General features: G+C 35.3%; 1 protein-coding gene across 4 annotated transcripts in view; it reads left to right on the top strand.

Moving 5' to 3' along the window:
- The window catches only part of KLF12 (KLF transcription factor 12), a 582,818-nt gene that overhangs the window by 156,566 nt on the left and 401,024 nt on the right, over positions 1 to 25,228 (top strand). For 3 of the 4 annotated variants that reach the window (XM_069066794.1, XM_069066793.1, XM_069066795.1), the window contains exon 2: positions 21,521 to 21,584. The exons of the other annotated variant lie outside the window; for it this stretch is intronic. In XM_069066794.1, coding sequence (XP_068922895.1) covers positions 21,552 to 21,584 — 33 coding nt within the window. In that variant the 5' untranslated portion in view covers positions 21,521 to 21,551. The remainder of the gene's footprint in view (positions 1 to 21,520; positions 21,585 to 25,228) is intronic. 4 annotated transcript variants of the gene reach the window in all.

Genomic DNA, 25,228 nt, shown 5'->3' with positions numbered 1-25,228 from the left:
TTTCTTTTATTATTAGTGATTGCAGCAGTATTTCAGATAGTTGTTAATGGGTTGCAGTTCTTCATTTGAGAAGTGTTTGCTTCCTTTAACAAGTTGGTGGCTGTGGGTCAGACATACACGTATGTATAATACATGCATTCATGTCTATATATAAATGTGTATACACATGCAACAATATGTATATATTATACATATACCCATATGTATGCGTGTTACATGTTGGAATCAGGAGTTCTTAATCTGGAATATATGAACTTTTTTTTTTTTTGCGCTTTTTTGGAGGGCAGTTGCGGTTAAGCGACTTGTCCAAGGTCACACAGCTAGTGTTTGTGTTGAGGGTCTGAGGCCGGATTTGATCTCAGGTCCTCCTGACTCCAGGGCTGGTGCTCTATTCACTGTACCACCTAGCCGCCCCCAGGAATATATGAACTTTAAAATATATATATATATATATATATATATATTTTGATTACTATATTTCATTATAATTGGTTTCTCTTAATATCTTATGTATTTCATTTTATGCATTTATATTTTGAAAAGTGATGCACAGGTTTTAGCAGACTGCCAAAGAGGTCTATGACACACCATAAAAGCTAAGAATCCCTGGTTTAGATGAGTTGATGGCTCTTTATTTGCAATTTTCAGGTGACTATATCTTGAATTTCCAAGGGTTTTCTGGTGCAAAGGTCAGAATGTTGGATTAGAGTAGGCCTCCAAGAAGTCCTTTTCACAAGCAGCACCTGTAGGATGATATGGAGTCCAAACTGCTATGTCATTAGAGTGCTTCTCCTAAACTGTTATATTCTGTTCAGCCATGGAAGACATCTAAAGAATCCACTGATTATTTAATGAAGCCCATGTCTCAGTGAAAGCAGAGGCAGGCTAAACTATACCTGACAGTGATACAGCTGTCATGTCTTTCTGTCTAAGCATATAACATAGTTGCTTAGATAGCCACAATTCTCATAGGCACTCAGATGGCAGAGAAAAGTTTTAAGGCATTTACCTAAAGTTATCAAGGTAGTTAGTGGGAGAACCAGGCTTAGAACCCAGATTTACAGACTTGTAAATGCAGTGTTCTTTCCATTGTACCACATTGCCCCTAAAGCGGCATAGATGATGAAGTAGGAGCCTTAGTAGGACCTTAACGGCAAGGTAAGACTTCAGGAGAGGGGATGAAGGAAAGCATTCATGCATGATCAATAGCTTAGAGACAAGAATTAGCATGACATGTATAGTAGAGAGAGGAGACCTTTTTGACTTAAGAGGAGGGGAGTGTACAGATAAGAGGAGAATAACATGATAAAATTGTTGTTTAAAGATAGTCCAGTTAATAGGCTATTGTGGTAATACAAACATGAAAGGAATGATGAGGATCTTAGATGGCAATAGGAGTGGAAAATAATGGGTGAATCTGAGAGACATTTTGAAGGAAGAAACAACAGGATATTTTTTGTAGATTTAACGCTGAAGATGATGGAGAAAGATGAGATGTGAATCCAAAGATTTCAACTTAGGAAACCAAAAGAATGGTAAATCCACTTAAAGAAATTAGGGTGATTGGAAGAGGTATCATTTTAAAGGAAAATTCTCCTTGGGATGCTGAGGTTTTAGAGACAACAGAAATCCCAATTTAGAAATAGGAGAATGTGGGTGAAAATTCAAGGACAGTGATGTAGATTCGGAAGCTGTCTGTACAGAAGTGTTAGATGAAGTACCTGTGTCCTTATTTATTATTAGATTGTGAGCTTCTCAAGGTCACAGACTGTCTCTTACATTTCTTTGTATCTTGAGCACTTAGCACAGTGCCTGAAACATAGTAGGCTCTAAATAAATGTTTATTGACTTACTGTTTGAATAAAGTAGAGCAAAAGAACTGAAGGCAAAGAGCCTGAGTTGGGGGGAGGGTACCCACACTTACAAAGTAGTGAGAGGGAATATTCTGAAAGAGAACCAATAAAAATGTTTCAGATCGAAGGACATGAATTTCAAAGAAGAGTCATTGGTCAGTGGTGTCAAATAACACTCCAGTGCTCCAACACTCCCAGCAGATCTGTGATTTTATTAATGTTTGTATTCCTTTAGTGATGCAGATTGCATTTCATGCATACTTGTTCATACTGTACAATTTTCATCTGTGTACTTCATCCAATTGAAATATTGAAACTTTATCCAATACATTTGAAACGGGAGGTACAGAAGTTAAAAAAGGAGAAAAGGTCACTGGGTTTAAAAAAGTGGTTATTTGTAACTTTGGGGTTAGCAGTTTCAGGAGAATATTGAATTCTGAGGTGGGAACCAGATCTGGAGGGTTAAAATGGGAAAAATTAGAGGGGAGGTGAAGGCAATGGGAATAGACCACATATTTGAAGAATTTGGCAGAAAAAGGAAGTAGATTAATTGTGTCATACTAAGAAGGGGTAACAGCAGGGTTAAGTGAAGACCATTTTTCCTCCATTATAAAGACTGTCTAAATGTATTTGATTTCAGAAGGAAACCAGCCTATCAAGAGAGAAAGTTGAAAATGTTAGGTGTAGAAGGGATAATTGTGGGATTGAAGTCACAGAATAGTCCAGAAGGTCTAGGGTTCAGATATAGGAATTAGCTTTATAAGTTTTTTTTTCTAAAAAGTCTTTTTCTGAGACTTGCAGGAAGAGAAGAGGAAATAAATAGAGGTAAAATGAAAGACTAAAGCAACTATAGAGTTCTACTAGGGAGCTAAGGCTAATTAGCCTCATTATCTCTGTAAAGTAGAAGTGACTTCTCTTTCTGAATACTCACAATGTAATTAAACATTTAAATACCAGAAATGGGCATTTTTCAAATATGGTTGTATCATTTTATTTTAAAATTTTATTGACATATTTATTTATTTTAGTTGATTATTAATTAAATTTTAGTTAATTTAAATTTAGTTAAATTAAATTTAGTTGATTATTAATTAAATTTAGTAACTTCTATAGATATCGGGATAACATTAATTATGTGCCTGTTCATAAATTTCAGTTGCTGTTCATGATGATGCCAGCTTTAGTTTCTTCATCCTTAAAGGAAGTGAAAGCAGAAGAGAAAACTAGCCATCTCCTTGGCAACAGCTAGGTCTGTGTGATGTATTAGTGACAAGAGAATAAATTAATAAGAAATTTGAAAATACTTCTATATTTAAAAGTATTGACGTTTTATTCATAGTTTTACAGATTATTCCAGAAAATTCCACCTTTTTCATGCTGCTAGTTTAAATCTTCATTGCTTAAAAAAGTAATGGCAAAAAAAGTTATATTCTTTCCACAGATTTACCTAATTTCTCTGAATATATTCAATTTTTGTTATTGTTATTGAGTTGTTTTAGTTGTGTCCGACTTTTCCTGACAGATATTGGAACAGTTTGCCATTTCTTTCTCCTCATTTTACAGATGAGGAACTTGAGGCAAATAGGGTTAAGAGCCCTGCCCAGGGTCACACAAGTGGGAAGTGTGTGTTGGAGGCCATATGTGAACATAGGAAGATGAGTCTTCCTGACTTCAGGCTTGGCATTCTATCCACTGGACCACCCTAAATAATAATAGGGGACAATGTCATTCTCTATCTTCCCTGACTTGGCTGTCTTTACTGTACTCTTCATGCATTACCCTAATTGTTGCTGTCATCAAGTTCTCCAAATAACAAGTTAGTATCATTTCTTTTTGGATCAGTACTGTGATTTCACTGGTAGAGGGAACTCTTGATGAGGAAATCCCCTCTACCAATGCAGCTCTGTCCCTACTCTGCAATTATAGTCTTTATGAGTTCCCTAGAGAACTAGGAAGTTATGTGACTTGCTTAGGGTACGTGTCAAGGCAGGACTTTCTCTCACTAAGGTCATCTCTCTATTTATTATGCCAGGCTGGCTGTCTACAATCATTATGATTATATTAATGAAAACAAACTCTTTATCTAGAATGTTACTTTTGGCAAATGACCAACCATCCTGTTTTCAGATGTAATCTGAACCTCTCACTTGTTCATAAATTCTTCCTTATGTAAGGTGAAGCAAAATCATTGCACCCTTATTCTTTCTAAGAATACTAGATAATTTCTGGTATATCCAGTGCTAATTTTATATATGTTACGCAAAAAGGCTGCATGTTGGGAATTATTTGCCTTAGAGAAGAACACTTAGGACACTTATTGACCCGGGTTCTGTTTTAATTCTACAAAAGAGATTTGTTTACTACTTTTAATATTAACTCACATATTGATTAAAGGTGTGCCCAAAGGAAGATGTTATTTGAGACTAGGTCTGTTTTTCAAATGAAAGATACTCAAAACTGAAATATAATTTTGAAAAATTCAAGCTCATTTTCACTTGTAATAAAGTGACTTTTCCTGGAGCCAGGTTATTTGTAAATAAACAAGTTATCAGAAGTTTAAATAAAACTTTTTGAAAACTCACTAATTTTTTTCCATATGGTAGCCTGTATCTTTCAGCATATTTAGCAGCTCTCTAGTGATGATTCTCAAATCTACCTTTCCTACCCCAGTCTGATTTAACTTTGTCTGCTTTAACATTTGTGGTAGTGTATAGCTTATACAATTTTTTCCCTAACTTAGAGAAGAACAATTTTCTCCTAAGATTTATGTGCTACTACTTTTATATATACTACATAATAATTTTGGGTCCCGCAATTAGGCAGATGGTATGAATAGAAGACTTCTTTTAAAAGCAAATTTCATCTTTTTCATTTATATTTTATAGTATATTTAATTTGAAAAGTAAAAATACTTTTCTCTTTCTTTAGTGAAAATAATAGAATATTTAAACTTGTCTATTTCCACTTAGAGGTCGGTACATGGATGATTATTCAAAAAAGGAGATGGGAAGAATTGATTAGACATGCTGGCTAGTTAGTTATATTTCACTTTAAGTGTGGCAAAGGGCTACAAATAGATATTCTCATTTTATTCTTACCAACAACAGTTGGAGGCAGGTGCCTTTTTTATTATTTCCATTTTACAGATGAGGAAACTGCAGAGAGTGACATAGAGTGATTAAGTGTACTTCCCAGGGTCCTATGGCTAGTAAGTATTTGAAAATAGGATTTGAGCTCACAACTTTTTCACTCTAAGTCCAGCCTTCTATGCATCATTGACACTGAGCTGCTTAAACACATAGGAAGAAAACTGGGAAAGAGCAGTGCTATTAAAGCCAAAGACTGGAATGCTTGTTGATTTGATTGACTTTTACCATGCCAATCTTCACAGAAAACTGGCAGAAGCATATGGTGGCTCTCAGCTGATTTCCTGGCTCCACAAATATAACACCACTGTTACATTGCCCTGCACTGCAATGGAAAGGCTGCATTGGGTGATGACGTCATGATTCTGTGCAAGAGGCAATCTGGCCTTGGTTCTTTCATCTGCAACCTCATATGCCCCAGATCTTTGGATGCTGTATTTACTATTACTATATACCATATACAGCCACTTGGCTGCCCCTTATTCACCTTTGGAAACAGTGTAAACAGTAGATGTCTTTCAAAAGCAAATGTCTTCTTTTTTCCTTTACATTTTACAGTAAACTTAGTTAATTTAAAATGTAAAAGTACTTTTCTCATTCTTGGATGAAAATAATGGAACACTTAAACTTGTCCACTGCCAGTAAGTATTTGACAAGCTTATTTCAGATTTGACAGCTGTTCTAGCATTACGGGAGTGTATAGCCTATATATTACTTACAGAAGTAAGAACAATTTTCTCCTAAGATTTATGTGCTGCTACTTTTATTTTATTTATCTACAGAATCATTTTTGAGCCTGCAATTAGGCAAATTTTGTTTTGAAACTACTGTTCAGGAGTGCCTTTCTAATACTTCATGTCTATTATATTTTTTTTTCAGAGTAATTTTAACATTTTGAACAACATAAAAGGAAAAAAAAAACCACAACTGGCTGTATCTAACCTACAGAATGTCATCATTTCTATGTTTTTTTTTTCTCTATTCAGAATTTTCCATTTTTGGAATATATGTAGTCTGTTGTATGGCATTTTTCTCCCACTTGCAAGCAAATATGTAATGGCTCTACTAAATTCTTAGCAAGGATTGAAAAATATTTATTTGACTCAATTTTATATTCATACTGCTAAATGTACAGCTAGAATCCTTGAAAAATGATATTTCATTGAGGATCTTTCATTTTATCAGTAGAGGTACTCCTTCTATGAGCAGAAATTACAAGTCTCTTCATGCCTTAATTGATCATCTTTATGGATTGCTATGATTTAAACATTTCATTACTTCTTGACCAAATTTCTTGTGATGAGCTAGGCTAGTCCGTGGATAAGTGAGAAAATCAGTATTTTTACTGTAAAAAAAGACATGAACTGTCTCTATAAAAATCACATTTCAAAAAGAATTTCTTTCTGAAAGAAATGTCATATGTTTTATCAGGTATAAAAGAAGGCACTATTAATCATTATAGTCCCCAGTGCCCTTTACTTGGAATATATCATTGAGTCTTGAGTCATAGCATGTCACCAAGACATTGGAAGGAGTGTCATTAAATCTAGATATTAGACCTAGTTTCACTATGTAGTTCATTTGTAACTTTCATGGTCTGGATAGTACAGTTGTTACTAGTCTTGTGCCTGGAATCACGATAACTTGAGTTTGAATTTAGCTCCATACTTTTGCTAGCAGTGGGACCTTGGGCAAGTCACCTAACCTTTGTCTGCCTCAATTTCCTCAACTGTAAAATGGTGGTCATAACAGCACCTACCTTTCAAAGTTGTGAAGATCAGATATTTGTAAAGTTCCCAGCACAGTGCCTGGCACATAGTAGACATTTACTAAATGTTTATTTATTTACTGATAACTCCTTCTGAATGTCTTTGCTTGTTTTCTGAGGAAATGAGGCTATTTTCCTTTACTATTTTGTCATTTCTTGGCCATTTTTTTCTTTCTTTTTTTTTTTTTGAGGGGGAGGGCGGGGCAATTGGGGTTAAGTGACTTGCCCCAAGGTCACACAGCTAGTAAGTGTTAAGTGTCTGAGGCTGTATTTGAACTCAGGTCCTCCTGACTCTAGGACTGGTGCTGTATTCACTATGCCACCTAGCCACCCCTTTTTTCATTTTCTACCACGCTTTCCTTTTCTGCTTTGGTGCAACTGATCCTTTATCTTTGTGGGTTTGAGTGATATTTGAAACTCTTGATTTCTTTTACCTAATAGTCACTGCAATTATCTCTAACAGTCATTGATGTGTGCTCTTTAAGAGCTACAACATTTGCATTTTTCCTTGGAGTAGTTATCCATGTTTTTTAAAATAGCAGAATTTAAAATAATAAAAAAATATTGCAATATGTACATATAATGTAGAATACAGGACTCAGCTGAAAGAGAACTAACTAATTAGGGGAAACTAGCACAATCGGGTTTCATCTAGTCATGCATATGTGTTTTTCACACAATAAAACAATAACAAATAATTGCATGTTACAGGTAATTTACACATTGCTGTAGATAGTCCCATTGGTTTAGTCCACAGGCACATAAATATGCCTTAGATGAGCACTGTATATGAACAAGGAATTGTGCCCCTCTGATAATTATTTTGAATACATTAAGCTGGATGGCATTTGGGAAATTATATAAGATTCAAATTTTATTATCTTCTAATTTTTGCATCATTTTTATTTCTATATTCCTCCCCTCTCTACTACCCATGATCTATCTCATGAAAAAAGAATAAAAAAGAAAGAGCAAAAAATTGGTTCAGCAAAACTATTCAACAGATATATAATTTTCTATACCCACTCTTCCCCCACCAGTTTCTCCACATATTCAAAGAAGAGAGGAACATACATTTCCCCAACTTTTCTCCAAGCTGAAGTTTGGTAGTTATAATTGAAGAATAATTTTTTAAATGTTCTTTCCATTTATATTGTTATACTCATTGCACATATTGTTTACCTGGTTCTGTTTACAGGCTCACTTTACAGCAGTTCATATAAATCTTACCAGGTTTCTCTTAATTGTTCATATTCATCTTTTTCATGGTGTGGTAGCATTCTGTTACATTTATGTTCCACAATTTGGCCAATATATAGTGCTTTCTTTTTTTTTTAAATTTTCTCTTAAAAATGTTTTATTGCTACCATTTTTTACTTTACCTTTATTTCCAAACAATTAAATCCCCCATTTCATACCTGGAGTCCGTCTGTCTGTCTAAATATATATATGCAAACACATGCATAGTCTATATATATCTAAATATACATATATGGATATGAAGATACATATCTATATACATTCTAGCTTTGAATATTAAAAAAGAGAAAAATTTACAAAAAAAAAAACATAACCAATACATCAACAGATCCTGATCATCTTTCCCTTTATTTTCTCTTTGCAAAAAAGAGAGAGAGGAATGTTTTTTCAATTCTCCATCAGGGAAAGATTTGGTCATTTTAATTAGTGTACAGCTGTTGGATTTGTGTAGTTATAATTTCTATTTCCATTGCTATAGTTATTGTATTTATTGTTTTCCTGGTTGCCCTTATGTTACTGTGTATATGTTCATAGAATTCTTCCCATGGATTTCTCAGTTCTTCAACATTCGTTATCTCAGTACAGTACTATGAAAAGTACTTGGGCTCTTGAGTCAGGGGACCTGGGTTCAAATCTCACCTTTATCACTTACTGCTTGTGGGTCCTCGGGCAAGTAATTTAACCTCTCTAGGCTTCAGCTTTTCATTTATAGAATTAGGAACTGAATAGGACAGGTCCTTTCTGTCACAAAATTTATGATTTGTGGTCTTATGCTATTATAGTTCATCACCAGGCCAATATATGAAAAATTTCTATTTCCCCTAGTACCATTTCATTTATCACTGGCATAGCCTTCATGAGTTTAGGGTCACCTAGGTTCCATGATAAAGCATATATATGTATACCTATACGTGTGTGTATGTGGATAAACACTGCTACCTATCTTTGTTGTTACTGTTTAGTCTTTTTCAATTGTGTCCAACTCTTCATGATCCCATTTGGGGTTTTCTTGGCAGAGATGCTGTAATGTTTTTCCATTTCCTTCTCCAGCTCATTTTACAGATAGGAAACTGAGGTAAATAAGATTAAGTGCTTTACCCAGGGTCACATAGCTAGTTAAGTTTCTGAGATCAAATTTGAACTCAGGAAGATGAGTCTTTCTGAATCCAGGCCTGGCATTCTATCTACTATACTACCTAGCTGTCCCCCAATAAATGTAGATATAGTTTTTTATTATAAATATAGATATAGTTTATAGATATATACAAATATATACAAACACATAACCATAAGACATGTATCCACTCAGCACATTATTTGATTATACCCTCTTTACCCCCATGATTTGTGATTTTATTTAACTGCTCTTACCAGGAGCTCTTCGTTCATTGAAAATGAGCTTAAAAATATATTCCCCAAACAAATGCCATTGGGAACCAAAGAATAAACATAATTTATGAGTTTGCTAGGCTTAACAAGTACCATTTCGATTTTTGAGAACCCTTAATCATGACGATAACCAGTGGTTTAAGTGAGCCATTTCATATTCTATTCATTTTACTCATCAAAAGAAAACAATTGATTATGTATCTGTCTTATCTTGTTGCTTAGAAGAAATTTTTGAACTTCACAAATATAAAATCTCTGTTTACGTATGCAGACCTATGAGTTTGACATTTTAAAACATTTTACTGATGCCTTTTGTCTATGTGTCACAGTTATTTCCCACATTCTCTTCCAGATTGAAAACTTAGTGACGAAGAAAAACAATTCAGCAAAAGCATGTGATAGAGAGAAGCTATCTAACACTACATACAAAATTCTCCCCTCATCACCAGGAGGAGAAATATTTTATGATTTTTTTCTGTGGGACCTTCATTGCTTTTTCTAGTCTTCAGAATTCAATTTCAGCTTTCAATTCAGTTCTATTTTAATTCAAATTCAACTTTTAATTTTAGTTAATTTATCTTTTAACTTTGACTGAAGTAGTGATTGTGTATGTTGTTCTTTTGATTCTGCTTATTTTGTTCTGCATCTGTTCATAAATATTTTTTCACATTTCTCTAACTTAGATTTCCCCTTTCTTACACAATAACATCACATTATATTAATATACATTATTTTTTTTTTAGTGATTCCCCAATCCTTTGACACCCCTTTAGGTCTTAACCACTGCAGAGATTACTGCTACGAATACTTTGGGATCTATTTGACCTTTATTTCCGTTTCCTACTTCATTGAAGTATATGTTCAGCAGTGTAATTGCTGAGTCAATTGCTACTGACAATTTAGTTCCCTTAGCAGTGCATCCATCAATGTGCCTGTTTTCTCCTAGCAACATCCAACATTGACTGTTACCTCATTTATTCCGTATTTGCCAGTTTAGATGATGTGATATATGAAATGTCAGAATTGTTCTGATTTTCATTTTCATTTCTCTTACTATATGTGATTTTCAACATATTTTCATTGTGGTCATTTATATAGTTTTTTTTATAGACTTCAAATTCTTTAACTGCTTTTTTTGGGGGGGGAAATGACTTTTGATTTTATATTTGTATTAATCTGACTTTCCAGGTTCATCAGCAAATAGTAAAAATCTGTTTTAAATTGGAAATCCATTTTGAATGTCTAGTTATGGTTAACATTCTATGTTTTTGTGTCCCTAGTGTGTATAGACCCTAGTCTTTTTTAAAGAAAGGCTGTTCAGGACTGTATTTTTTTCACAAAATGATTAATGTGCACATTAATGCTTACATTTTCTTATATTTAGATGAGCATTATGGTTACAAATGAAAATTTTCTAAAATATTTAAAATAAGTAGTAGTTTTGAGTGATTATAAAATACAGATTTCTGTATAAATGGCAATGACATTTTATATTTAGGTCAATTTATGACTTAATTTTTAGGTGAATTTTATCTTGGACAAACCCTTTCACTCTTAATTTTGTATTCTCTACTTTTGAACATTCAATAATCCCCAGGGCAGTCATGGTCAATAATTTTCCCAGAAACACCATGAAATTCCTATTAGAGAAGGTTTTTGTTTTTTTCCCCCCAATAAGTATAGAGATTTTTTAGTATGGAGGGGGTCATTTTAATAGATATGTGCTGATTGAGGTCTCAGTTTTCCAAGGAAATGCTTTTTCATTTTATGATGAATCATCCGTGGCCATGGCTTTCCTTTTCTTTGGTTCTTATATCATCTCATTTCACAAGACTGTTATTTGTTAACAAGCTGGTCTGATAAAAAGTTTTGTTGAAGGATGAAGTTACAGTGATGTTGTTTTAACTATATAATAAAGTATAGTGGACAGAATACTTGTTTTAAAGTCAGAAGACATTGGTTTGAGACCCACCTCTGACATTTACTAGCTACATGACCTTGGATGAATCATTTACCTTCTGAAGCTCTCCTTCCTCCTGTATAAAATGAGAATATTTGCTTTTCTCAAGATGAAAATTTTTCCTTTTTTCAAGGTAAGATAGAAAAAACACTTAGTACACCTTTGAAGCTAAATATACATGTGCACACTATTATTATTAATTATAAGTAATAGTTGTAATAGTAGTAGTAACTTTATATAGCTCTCTAGCCCAGAAGTCAAAATCTTAAAGGTAATTTTTTTCTTTAAATTTATTTATTTTTAGTTTTTGACATTAATTTCCACAAGATTTTGAGTTACAAATTTTCTCCCCATCTCTCCCCTACCCCCAGCCCAAGAGGTGATTTTAAAAAAAATAGCCTATGTTTTATAGCAATTTTCATTTATAAAATGGTTTTTAATATACATGGCTACATTTGCTTCTAGAATTTTTCAGAGGGAAAGTTTCTTAGGAATCCGGCAGTGAAAAACCTCTTATCTTCAGATGAAGGAACCTGACCCTAGAAAAGTTAAATGACTTTTTTTTTTAAAGCAATTGGGGTTAAGTAACTTGCTCAAGGTTACACAGCCAGTTACTTTGTATGGGTGCTAAGTATCTGAGTCCGGAACAGATCCTAGGTCTCCCGACTCCAGGGCTGGCGCTCTTACTCACTGCGCCACCTGGCCGCCCCTAAATGACTTTTTTGAGGTAACATAGGTATTCACATTTCTGTATTCTCATATGTAATATAATTATATATTGATCCATATCTTTGCTTTCATTGGCATGAGGAATTCCCAGTGTAGCAGCTCTCTTCTCTGATAAAGATTAGCAACTTAGCTGTAATTTATTGTGATAAAAAATGTGCTGGATTGCTAAAAGATAATGACTTATCCATGATCATACAACTAATATCTGTCAGAGGCAAGGTTTGAACCATATTTTCTTGTCTCTAAACCTGGATTTCCATTCGTAACTGCACTGTTTCTCAAGTTAAAACAAAGCACAGCATAGATTTCATACTGAGAGCATGTATCCTCACACAAAAATTACAATATGAGTAAAGGAGCTATGTTCTCTTACTCTGACTAGTTATTACTTTAGTCAGACTTTCTGGTAAGACATTGCTTTCAGCCTTTATATGGCCTGCATTAGAAAGGCAGGAACATCTGAACACTATTGCTTTTCCCCAAGGAAAATGCATGTCCAATGAAAACCTGTCTGTCATCTCTCACTGTAGGACATGTCGTCAGTCTCATACTGCATGAGTTCAGAACACTTACAGTAGTGTTACCTAGCAACAAACATCTTGCTTTGTGTCTTTTAGCTTTTTTCATTTTAAGTCAAAATAGATAGGAAAACACCACATTTAGGATTGAAAATATCTTCAGGAATATTTAGATTCACCCTGAAATACTTCTAGTTCCCAAAATAGCTCAATAGAATAAAAATAACTTTTTTTGAAAAAGAATAAGCACCTTGTGTGCCATAACTCTGTCTGACAACAAGCCCAAACACTCAGCTATTATGTAGCATCTCAGAAATGCACAAATAAAACACGCCTCTTATATCTCCTGACAGGTTTGAAAATTTATGGTAACTTAATTGACATACACACATATATACATATGTAATAATTCAATTACCATACATTTATATATGAACATTCATTACTTGATATATTAATAATACTGATAAATATTTAAGATCATGACTAATGGAACAGTCATTTGTGGAGACAGATCTAAACAGTTGGATTCCAAATTAGATTGTCATATTGGCCCAGGTAATTGATTTACTTGGAACAGAGAGACTGGATAGTTGTTTGGGAAGGAGTGGTGGTTGATGGTTAAATGATATGAATGATCTAATTTACCTTTAAAATAAAATGTTTCTCTGCCTTCAAATAAATTAAATGGTAATCCCAGTGGATCCTACAGTAAATATATTTAAGTAGACTGGAGTGTTGGAGCATGTAATACATTTAAAAATTGATTAAGAATGTGTGGCCTAGTAGTAGAGTGTATATTATGATGTCTACATGCTGAGATAGGATCCCTTAGTAGTAAAAGGTTTTCTATACACTGTGGCCAAGACTGACATCATTGATGATTTGAAGCCTTTAAGCCTGAGGAGATAAAGAATCCAACAGAACATTCTACAGTCTCTTCCATAGTATTGCCAAATAAAAAGAGAGGCAGGTATTTTTTTTTCTACCTGTTTTATAGTTCTACCAATATATGAAGAATGTTAGAAAGGAAATTTTTAATAAAAAAATGATGTGCGCTTTCCCTTATTAATGATTTTTTTTTTTTTAAAGAAAGCAACTGGTGAAATCCAGATGACCAGAAGTTTGATTTCCTTTATCTAGTAACTATTGGGAACCATGATCTCCCTCTACCAGACAATTTGGCACAGCATGATGCAGCTGAATAGCTATTTAATATATGTTTTTTGATGATGACAATGGCCATTAAAACTTGTGTTCTATGGGGATTTGCTATTTCATTTCAGAAGGACTCTCTGGGAGTAGGGAGGAGTAATCTTATTAGTACGTGGAGAGACATCACCTTTTAATAGTATTGTTCCACTTCTCTGCCCTGTGTTTTTTGGTTCTGAGAGACTGTTGGGACAATTAAAAGCCCTATTTTACTGTGAGTCTGAATAGGCAGTACTCATCTTTCGTACCCTATGATTAGTCTCTTTAAGCCAAGTGTAAAGGAATCTTCTTTTCCTTTTGAATTCCAAAGTTGCCAGTTTAAAAGTGACATTTTTCTTGTGCTCTCTAATAATTAGAGAAATAAGAAGTAAGTTTCTGCCTTCCTTTCTTATAGAAGGAAGATTATTTCACACATGCACATGTAAGTGCACATGTGCACACACGGGAATATTTTACAAAAATGGCATGTGTAATGCCAACACAATATTCACAGCACCGACAGCGACTTTGAATATGCTGACACAGTTCTGAATCGCAAAATATAACAGACTCTCCAGATATAAGACAGAAGCAAAACATTTATTCAGACACCAAAAAGCAAAATCCCAACACCATGAAACCAAATCTATCATAGCAACAAAGTTTATATACCATAACACAGCAGAGAGCCACACCATCCTTTAGCCTTCTTACAAACACTCACAAGGCTAGTTGTCACACTAGGGGGCAAATAAACACACACAACCCTAGCTGTCTCCTTGCTTGGGTCTTCTCTCCTTTCTCCATCTAACTACTCTGACTCCCAACTTCCTATGGGCTCTGCTTCACCCTTTAGCAAACTCCTCCCACCACAGGCTTCATGTGATTACATTCAGTCCATTAGGGGTCAGGGAAGATCTTCAAATTCCCTTAGGCCTAATAAGTGGCATGGAAGATCTTCAAATTCCCATTACCATTACAGTATGAAGCATAAAAGTATCCTCAGTTGGTCCATATTGGTTTGTTCCTTTAAAGATTACTGCCAAATACTAACATCTGGATTTTTTGTGTCAGTATTTATATTAATATTTCATTATTGTAATATGAAGTGCTAAAATATTTTGTATTAAGTCATTTTCATTAGGAGATCTTAGGTTATTTCAGCATATTCAAAGTGTGAAATTTCTTTAATGGATTGTGTGATTCAGGCCAGAAATTTTCACAAATTTTTTCTCTCATTTTTATTGTTACCTTGTCTTTTTACATCACGTTTATTTCTGAATACTTCATCACTTCCCCATGTAATAAGGCATCTTTTATAACCAAGATTAAAAAAAAAACAGGGAAAAGTATAATTTAGTAAAAACAACTAATCCATTGACCATATCTGACAGTGTATCCAATATTTCATTCCCATCATATCCCCATCTCTGCAGTGAAGGGAGGGAGGTTTTTTGGTTCTATCCATGTACACTGGACCAGTTTTGGAGTCATGGCTTACTTTATTCTTCTGCTTGTGTGCACTCTTTGACAGTTCATGTACCTTTCTATGCTTCTTTGAATTCTTCATATTCGGTGTCCTAAAACATGATAAAATGAGAATTCATCAGTCAGTCAACAAACATTTATTATTAAATACTTTCTGTGTATGAGGAACTGTGCTGCTAGGCTTCTTGAATCAATGCCTACTCTCAATGGATTTATATCTAGCTGAAGAGACAACATAGAAATATATAAGTATGTATGGAAAAAATGTTAAAAAGAATAAATACACAGCAGTTAAATACAAGGAGGAAAGACACTGACAATTGGGAAAATCAAGAAATTCCTATAAAAAATGGTGCTTGAGATGTGACTTGAAGGAATAGTGGCATATGATGGGGGCAGAAATGAGGAGGGATGCTATAATAGTAAATGAATTTAAAGATCCCCCTGTATTGGCTTGGTTTTTGGTTTGATTGTGTTAAAACCCAGAGCTTGTGAATCCCACTTGTGTGATGGACTTGTTGACGTGAAAAGAGAGGGCTGAACTGGGACAAGTTGATGACGTAAATTTAGAGAGACACAAGAAAAGAGAGGCAGAAAAACTTTTTGGAAGCAGCATCTTGGAGGCAGAACAACTTTTTGGAAGCAGCATCTTGGAGGCAGAGAGAGACGGAGAGGATTGCTGAGGGCCACTTTGAATTGCCCAGGACTTTTGAGAGCTGCCAAGGACTGAGGAGACATGGCGTTATGCTGGTACTTTGTCTGTTTCTATGTTGTTTTGCCAGATCTGTCCACTGGTGAAGGACAGTACTGTTGTTGCAGAGGTCTTGGAACCTTGCTGTTGGTTCAGGGATACTGAGACTGTTCTGCAGACAGAGAGTGAATTCTGTCCACTGGTGAAGGACAGTGCTATTGTTGCAGAGGTCTTGGAACCTTGCTGTTGGTTCAGAGCTCCAGAGACTGTTCTGCAGACAGAGAGTGAATTCTGTCCACCTATGAAGGACAGTCCTGTTGTTGCAGAAGACTTGGAAACTTGCTGTTGGTATAGAAGCCCTGAAAAAGCATTTTCTTGTTCTATGTTTACAGAAATCCTAGAAGGGGGTTCTGCTAATGTTTTCAGGGGTCCTAGGACTGTTCTGCAGACAGAGAATGAATTAATGAAGAGACTGGCAATGTATCTTTTGGCCTTGCTAAGCTTTGTCTCCCCAGGAACAAAGATTGCTGAGAACTTGCCTCAGGACAAGATGAAGAAAAGACCTCCATTTGGGTATTAAATGCTGTGCTTAAGCTTGTTGTAACTCTGGGGTAGATTCAGTTGTGATCCAAGGGTGGGGAACTTTTGACCTTTTTGTGCTCTGTGATTAAACAAATGAATGTACTTATGATTGAAAACTAATCTCCATTTTAGAAGAGGGGCTTTGTGATGGACTAAATGAATGTAATGTCCAGGGGTTGGGTAGTACTTGATTAAATCACACTTGGGGGTAGTACTTGGAGATTATTGAGTCACACTTAGTAAATGCTGTATTTTGAATGATGTCATATTTTGATCTTCTTTGCTCTTAATTTTTTACTGAATAAAATGGAGAGCTCCTATGCAGGTATTTTGAACCTTGGGAAGTTGCCTTTGCTTGGCATTACAGATGCATTTCCATTATCACTGATGGCCAGTGCAAAGCAGGAAGATGAGAGTGTGCTGTATGGAGATAAGGCCGTTTGGGTTGGATTGGTCCATATGGGAGCAAGAGTAATGTCCTGTGAAGCTGGAAATATAGGTTGGGGCAGTTCATCAAGGGTTTTAACAGCTAGACAATGGCATTTATGTTATCCTATATGGTAATAGGGAACTACTAGAGTTGACTGAATTACAGGCGTGACATTTTATGCTTAAGTCACATTTATACTTAAGGGAAATCATTCTGACATCTTGATGGAGGATAGAGTAGCATGTGGGCAAGTCGTGAGGCAGGGAGAGTGACTAGGAGGCCCTTCCAGTAACCTAGTAGAGAGATGACTTTAGATAGATAAGAGAGATTTAGAGAGATAAGACTTTAATGAAAGTAGTGGCTATGTGAAAAGAGAGAAGGGGACAGGTGTAATTAATGTGCAACACAGTTATCTAAATCATCCCCCCAAAATTATTGCCATAAATATTTTTATGTAGATGGAACCTTGCTTTTTTTTTCTGTGAACTCCTTGAGAGAAAAGCCTAACAGTGGAATTGGTGGGTCAAAGTGTTTGGGCACTTTAGTCATTTAAGAAAAAAAAAAACAGCATTCCAAATGACTCTCCAGAAGGCTGGGCCCATTCGGAGCTCCAGCAGCAGTGTATAATGTACCTGAATCCCTATAGCCTCTCTAACATTGGTTTCATCTATATCAATTAAGTGTGTCCGAGTTGAAGCCTTAGATTGGTTCAATTTGCATTTCTCTTATTTGTGATCTGACCTTTCTCTCCACTCACATAGCTACCACCTTAATTCAGGCTCTCATCAGTTCCGTCCTAGGTTATTGCAACAGATTCTTGATTGGCATTTGTCTCTCACTGCTCCAATCCATTTTACACACTGGCCAAAGTAGTTTTCTTTATGGACGGTTTTGGCCAGGTGACTCCACTACTCATTTAATTCTAATGCCTTCCTGTTGCGTCTAGGGCAAAATAGAAATTTTAAAGCCCTTTTGATCTGCCTTTAATTTGTTCTTCTGGTATGATTGGACATTATAACCCTCCTCTTTTGCTTTCCCCAATCTGTGATTCAGCCAAACTGCCTTTTGTATCTTTGTATCACAGGAAATTCCATTTCCCATCTCCATGACTTTACACTTGACATTCTACATGCATTTCAGGCATTCCTCCCTATCTCCTACTTATAGCGTCCCTGTCTTCTGTTAAGATGTAATTCAAAGACCATATTTTGCTTGAAGCTTTTATGACCTTCTCCTACCTCTCCCCAAGTCCTAATGGTGTCCTTCACAAATTCTGTTGTTTCTAAATAAATTAGTTATTTTATTTGTTTGTTTTATATTTTTGCTAGACATACTCACATGTACTTGTCTGCTCCATATAGACTTTGTGTGAGTAAGGCTTGTGTACTCGTATCCTCTACACTTAGTATAAATACGTGACACATTGATAAATGTTTGTTGATGGATTGATTTAGGAAAGTTTTTTTATATGGCCGTTGATAGTTTGTAGTTCTTCTTTTGAGAACCGTCCCTCCCTTGCCCCTAACATCTACTATCCATTGAGGGAATCTAAGAAATTATTTTGGAAGGAAAAATCCAAATCTACCAAGAGGGAAAGATATGTGTGTATGTATATGTATATATATATATACATATATGTATGTATATATGTATATGTATGTGTATACACACATAATTTGATTTATAAAATTCTCACCATTTTAAACTCCATAAATCATGATTGGATTCAGTGTGTTGTGAAAATTGGAAAGGAAGAAACAGATATGGTGAAATATTACATACATAATGCCTGTCTGTCCAGGTTAGTCATTTCATGTTTTCAGCAGGGCCACTGTACTTAGTTTAGAAACTATGATTGATAGGCTACTTATATCTTGACCACTATAATCTTGAAACAATTTTACTCTAATCTCTCATCGTAGTATGGTTGTGACCCTGAGTTCAGGAAAGCTATACCAGAGGGACACATAACAGGATCCCCACATACATACATAGATATATACATACACACAAATAAATCTATTTGTACATGTATCTTATTTAACATGATTTCTAATATTTAATCATTAGATGTTATAATGTGAAATGTAATGGGAAATAATTGAAAAAAATATTGAGAACTGAAAACAGTTGTAGGTCAAAGGAGCTTTTGAATGCTGCTGCATTTTATTTAATGGTCTTATGAGTGAGCTCTTTCTCAGTTATTTCAGATGTGTGCCATGGAAGCACATATTTTTTTTACACACACAGGAAACCTGGCCCAATTCTACAGTATATAGACATTGGCACAGGATGGGTGCTGCTAAGAACTGGAAGGCGTATCCCCTCCTGAGTGCAATTCCAAAAAGAAAAAAAAATCAACAGTGTCTAATATGCTGGCTTAACTGGATGCCAAAGAAAATTTGCCTCATGAAATGGAAATTCTGAAGCAATTCGAATAATGCCAAGAAAGATTAAACAAAAAGGCTGTCTCCAAGATACATCAAAGATGGAGCAAATAGTCTACAGTAGTTAGGATGTGCCAATATCGCAATATTTAATTGCACTCAATGAAACCAGTGTTTCTGGGGAATTTTCAGCTTTTTATGAATCACACAAAATTTCATTTTAATCTAAATTATTTCAGTGTTTAAGAGACTGAATCAGAGTTATAGATGTGGTTTGTCAAAATTAAAGTATTTGTCAATCTGTTGCCAGCAATTAATATAAACTAAATCATGCATTTTTGTTGACATCCTTCAAGGCAAAAAAAGCATTTGCCCTGAAAAGCAGGAACCATTTAGAAATTTTTTCATTTTTTGACAGTTCTATAAGTCATCTAATTCTCTCATCTAATTTGAGAAGTTTCTAACTTCTCCATTTCATGCTCTGCATTCAACCATCAGCTGTTTCTGCCAATTTTTTCCTCTTCTTTGTCATGTGTGTATGTATATATGTGTATATGTATATTTATCTATCATCTTTCTGTCTGTCTATCTTCTATCTATCTATCTATCTATCTATCTATCTATCTATCTATCTATCTATCTATCTATCTCTCCCTTCCTTTCTAGTTTCTAGCCACCACCAAGATTATACTTTGACAATCTTTAATTCTGGATGTCTACAGCATCCTTCTTTCTAATTGGCTCCCTAGGCTCTAGTTTGGGAGAGGGGATGTTGTATTGTTGGCTTTTTCTCAGATATTTTTCATTGTCACTCTCCTATTGAAAAACCTACCACCACTCCTTATTACATCAAGTCTAGATAAATCTTAGACTGATTCTCAGAGCCTTTCATCCTTTCATTAATCTTTCTTCTTTCCACAATTTGAATTTAACATTGCTACTCCACATGGGAGAGTTACCAAACCATCAGAAATTGTTTTAGGCATGGGTAATGCAAATGCAAAGAATGAGGCAACACTTATGCTCAAGTTCTAATGAATCTATTTACTCCATGGTTTATTCATGGAGTATTTATTTACTAATAGAATCTATTTATACTGCACATGGTTTATTCATTCCTATCACCTCTCCTTTGAATATACTTTTCTTTCTTCTTGAATCATTCTTTATTTTAAAAAAATCCAAACTTATTTATTTACTTTTAGTTTACACCAGTTCAACAGTCCTTTGAGTTCCTAATTTTCTCCCCCTTCCTCTCCTCCCCCCACAACATGGCATCATGCAGTCCAGTATAGGTTCTATAGATACCTTCTTGCATCATTCTTGAGAAACTACCCCTAAGTAGTTATCCATTTATTCATTCAACAAATATTTATTGAAATGTTTTATGTGCATAGCTCATTGCTGAGCATAACTGTATCCTCTGGGAGGGCTCTTATATATCTTCTTAAGGAGAGGTAGTTTCCCATTAGGCAGTGTGCTTCTTGAAGGCAAGGGACTTTATTTTTAAACTTTTCTTCCTATCTCTAGGACTTAGAACAATGCCTATCACATAGTTAGCACTTAACAAATGCTTGGTGACATCAGATAGCCCACAATCCAGGTTGGCTTCTAGTTCATTTTTTGGACAAAATCGACCTTATGTCTTTCTTGGAACCCTTTAGATGCTTACATTAGACTAGACTAGCCCTACGTGAAATTCCATGTTAAAGCGTATTCCCTGACCTTTATCTAGACTCATCAACTTAGATGAGATTCTTGATTTCTTTAGCAGGTACCTTTCTGACCTAAAGTGAGATGTGAAATTAAGCAGATAACATTATTCTCTCAAACACTTTGGTCCTGGTTCACCAAAATGTGGAAACTGAGCAATAATGTCTTAGATTATAAAGGTGCATTTTTTGTTGTTTTTAAATTTATATGTTTACTTTTAGTTTACAGCATTCAGTTCCACAATCCCTTGAGTTTCACATTTTCTCCCCCATTCTCTCCTCCTCCCTACCCCCATGGTGGCATGCAATCAAATATAGGTTCTACAAATAATAAAGGTGCATTGTTATAGAAAATGAAGGGGTTTGCCTTTATGCCACTTTCTCATCAATTTTTTATATGTATTTTTTTTGGGCAGGATTGATGTGACTCTAGAAACAAATGGATGAATGAATATCTACATGAAGAGAAAAACAATAAAGGTTAGTTTGTAAAATCTATCAAAAGTACTAAACGATTGAATGATAGGTATGTGCTGTGGTTCTCATTGGAACAAATTGCATCATTCAGAACAAATCAGAATTTTATTCCTTACTATTGGCCAACTTTTTTTGAATAAAGCTTGGCAATTTAAATAAAGACTAACTCATTTTTCTTTATGAATTTGCCTGTCTGAATACTGAATCAAAGGTCAATAAGAATCAATCCATGAAACACAATTCTTATTTTAGCTGCTTAAATAAAATTCTTTTCAAAGGCAAAAAAATGTTTCTGTGGAAATCAGTCAGCCGTTAGTTGCTAGTATAGATGTCAGCATTTTGTTGCCTATTTGCAGTAGCATTGTTTGTAAGAATGAGAATTCCAATAAATCTTTGGGGGCTGGGGAACTGGGAACACTGGCTATAACTGATCATTGGGAAAAAAAGGCAGACTGTGTTTAACATACTCCAAGTTCTACTAGCATGGTTCCAACATCAGCACCATATGGTGTGTGATTGCTGTCAAATGCGATCTTCTTACACCTGTAGTCAGTAATCCTAAGAGATCTGAGATTATTCAAAATTACTTCTTTTATACAAGTACAAGTTGTAACTGAGACAAAAAAAAAGTGTGAATTTCCAACTGTCTGAGCAAAATTCTGGGCATCTCTTCATTGTTATTGTTGTTGTTGAATTCATCTGAGCTTATAAAGTGCAAAAGATAGTAGTTTGACTTTTCTGTGAATTGTACAAGGACACCATGTTCTAAAGTCAGGAATTTGATGAAGTGCTTTTTACACTGGTGATATGAATCTCACTGCTTTATTGCTTCCCATTTGACCATCTCAGATATCCCTTTTCTTCTCCTCATTCCTATCCTGTCCTCTTTACCCTTCCCAAATGGATACCCTGTATCCATTCCATCCAGTATCATTGATCCTCAAACCTTTGTCCGGTTTATGCAATGTTCCTGGAATTCCCCTACCTCACAAAGCCCTGGTCTTCCCTGTATTTGAGTATATGGAGAAATTTTATTTTGTCCCTGAAGCTTTTCTGACAAATCCTGGGAACTCTCCTGGGATCCAAATTTTATGCATTCTTCTTCATTTTATGCATAATTTTAATGTAAATTTTCTTCAGTGTTTTAATGGTATGTTTATTTGTCACCACAGTATTATATATTTGTCTGCATCCATGGTTTGTTTCCAAGGTTATATGTTTCTGGGTAAGGAATATGTCTCTGACTTCCTTGATAATGACAGTGATGGGAAAATAAAGGCAGAGAACATTCTTGTGTCATTGCTATTTTGTGGGAATATAGTTATGGGTATTTTTTAATAGATTACAATGAAGGATTCCTTAATAGGTTGCCTCATGAATTTAAATTAATTACTTTAATAACCTTTCCTTTTCATGGAAGGAGAAAGGGAGATTCTCCTTAATACTTACATCCCTAAATGGCTTTATTTCTCTGCTTTTTACTGATTTTTTTCTGCATTGTATACTCTGCAAATTTAGTGATATCAGAACAGATAATACTTCAATTGCTATTTATTTTTTTTAACTTAGATTTTGTTCTTAGAATTATTTTAGTACAGTGCCTGGTATATAATAGATGCTTCATATAAGCTTATTTACTAAATGTTGTTGACTAGGATGTAAGAGTTGGAAGAGATTTTATTACTCAATAATGTGAAAATCCCCATCCTCATTATTTGGGTCCTGAATATGAAAGCATATTTAGGAACTGAATAATACTAGACAATCTCAACAAAACCCACTAATTAAGTGCTTAAATGAGCATTGTATCACAGATACATTAAGAAAGCTAGAATTAGAATTCATATTTTGTAGTATCAGTTTGGAGTTGGTGCTTACATGGCTACATCTAGATCACAGTCTGTAGACTCACTAATATTTCTTCATGACAAGAGAACTAGTGGATTGATTATATTTGGGTCAGATGCAGATAATTGTGGGATTCGTTCGTATTCGAGGGGAAAACTGCAGGGTTATTTTTTTTTTCTTTTTGGAGGGGGGAGGGCAGGGCAATTGGGGTTAAGTGATTTGCCAAAGGTCCCACAGCTAGTAAGTGTTAAGTGTCTGAGGCTGGATTTGAACTCAGGTCCTCCTGACTCCAGGGCTGGTACTGTATTCACTGTACTACCTAGCCACCCATGCAGGGTTAATTTTCAAGCCTTTTTACAATATGGAGAGGGTATTTAAAGTATTTTCACAAAGTTAAGGAAGAGTGGAAGACTTGAAGTCATCAGTAGAGGAAGGTGGTATGATCACCTTCTCTGGGCTGAGAAGATCACTTTTAGGTCTTTTCATCAGGAGTGTGATAAGGCCTTGCTCTATATCCGCATAATACTCTACTGTGCCTTTCCACACAGGCACTGATGCTTTAGCATCATTTTGGGGATTTATAAAATTTCAGTTATAGCTGCTGAGAAAACCTCATATTCAGCAGCCTCTCCCCTGCCCCCAATTCATCACTTCACTGTACCTCGATGGAGCCTTAAAAATGTTTCCATTAAACTGCATACTTCATCCAGCTTTAATGCATTTAACCTTCGTCCTTTTCCATCTGCCATTATAAAATAACAAATAAATTCTAAGAAAATTTCAGCCATCCTGTTTGCCTGTTCCCAGCCATCAGCATAAAACCTGGTCTATACCACTCTTCAAAAGTAGCTCTGCCATGGCTTTCATAGCCTAAATGGTTTCTTGTTTATGGGTCTGGGTGTTGGCTTCACTCCATTTACTTTCCAACTATTTCAGTGTGTTTACCCAGTGGCTCCTGCTTCTCAGCAGCTGGCTTAGGGCAGATATCCAAGACATACATATGCGTATACATTTGCACAACTTATCAGAATCCATACTGAAAGTCTCACTGGATGATTACTACTGATTACTATAGCCTAAGCCAGGTGGATTTGCAGTTAGGTAATTTTCCCTTTTGAAAACCAAGATGACAATTGCTGCTCTTTCTAAGAAAGTTGTGCTGGTATTTTTGTTGTCGTTTTTAAATCCTGTGCTGGTTATAGTAACAAATAGTTTGCTTGCTTTAAGCATCTTCTCCTTCATGATGATGTTTCCACACCAGGAATGGCATAAGAGTTAAGGCCCCAGTCCAGGCATAACTTTTGATTGAACAAATCAGCCATAGTCCTTCATGATGACGTGGCTTATGTAAATGAAATGTATGGACAGAATAATTCTCCTGCCCAAAGTGTTCATGTCAGGTAGCATGTATGTAACCTACTGAGTAGAATATCATTCTGGATCACTTTACATTTGTGTCAAGTCATTTAACCTTTGAGTGTCTCACTTTTCTCCTCTGGCAGATAAGAAAAAGAACATTCTGACCTGGCACACGGGGATTTGGGGGTGGTTTAAGTCATTACTGAATACATTTATAGGGCACAACGTTCAGTGTAGTATTTTAGGCTGTACTAACTGTGGGTGGCAAGGGTAGCTAATTTCATCTGAGGGAAATTATCCTAGAGTATGGGTTGGCAGGATTTTAAAAGGGATGTGCCAAAATTGTGATTTCCCTCTTCCTTATGAGATGTGGTGGGTGGGGTGTAAAGCATTGAAAAGGAAGAGAGAGAGAGAGAGAGAGAGAGAGAGAGAGAGAGAGA

Source organism: Petaurus breviceps, unplaced genomic scaffold (assembly GCF_028583685.1).
Source record: "Petaurus breviceps papuanus isolate PSGF00001 unplaced genomic scaffold, PetGlider_PUasm1.0 90730, whole genome shotgun sequence".
Classification (NCBI taxonomy): Eukaryota; Metazoa; Chordata; class Mammalia; order Diprotodontia; family Petauridae; genus Petaurus; species Petaurus breviceps.
This window is presented reverse-complemented; position numbering and strand designations above follow the sequence as displayed.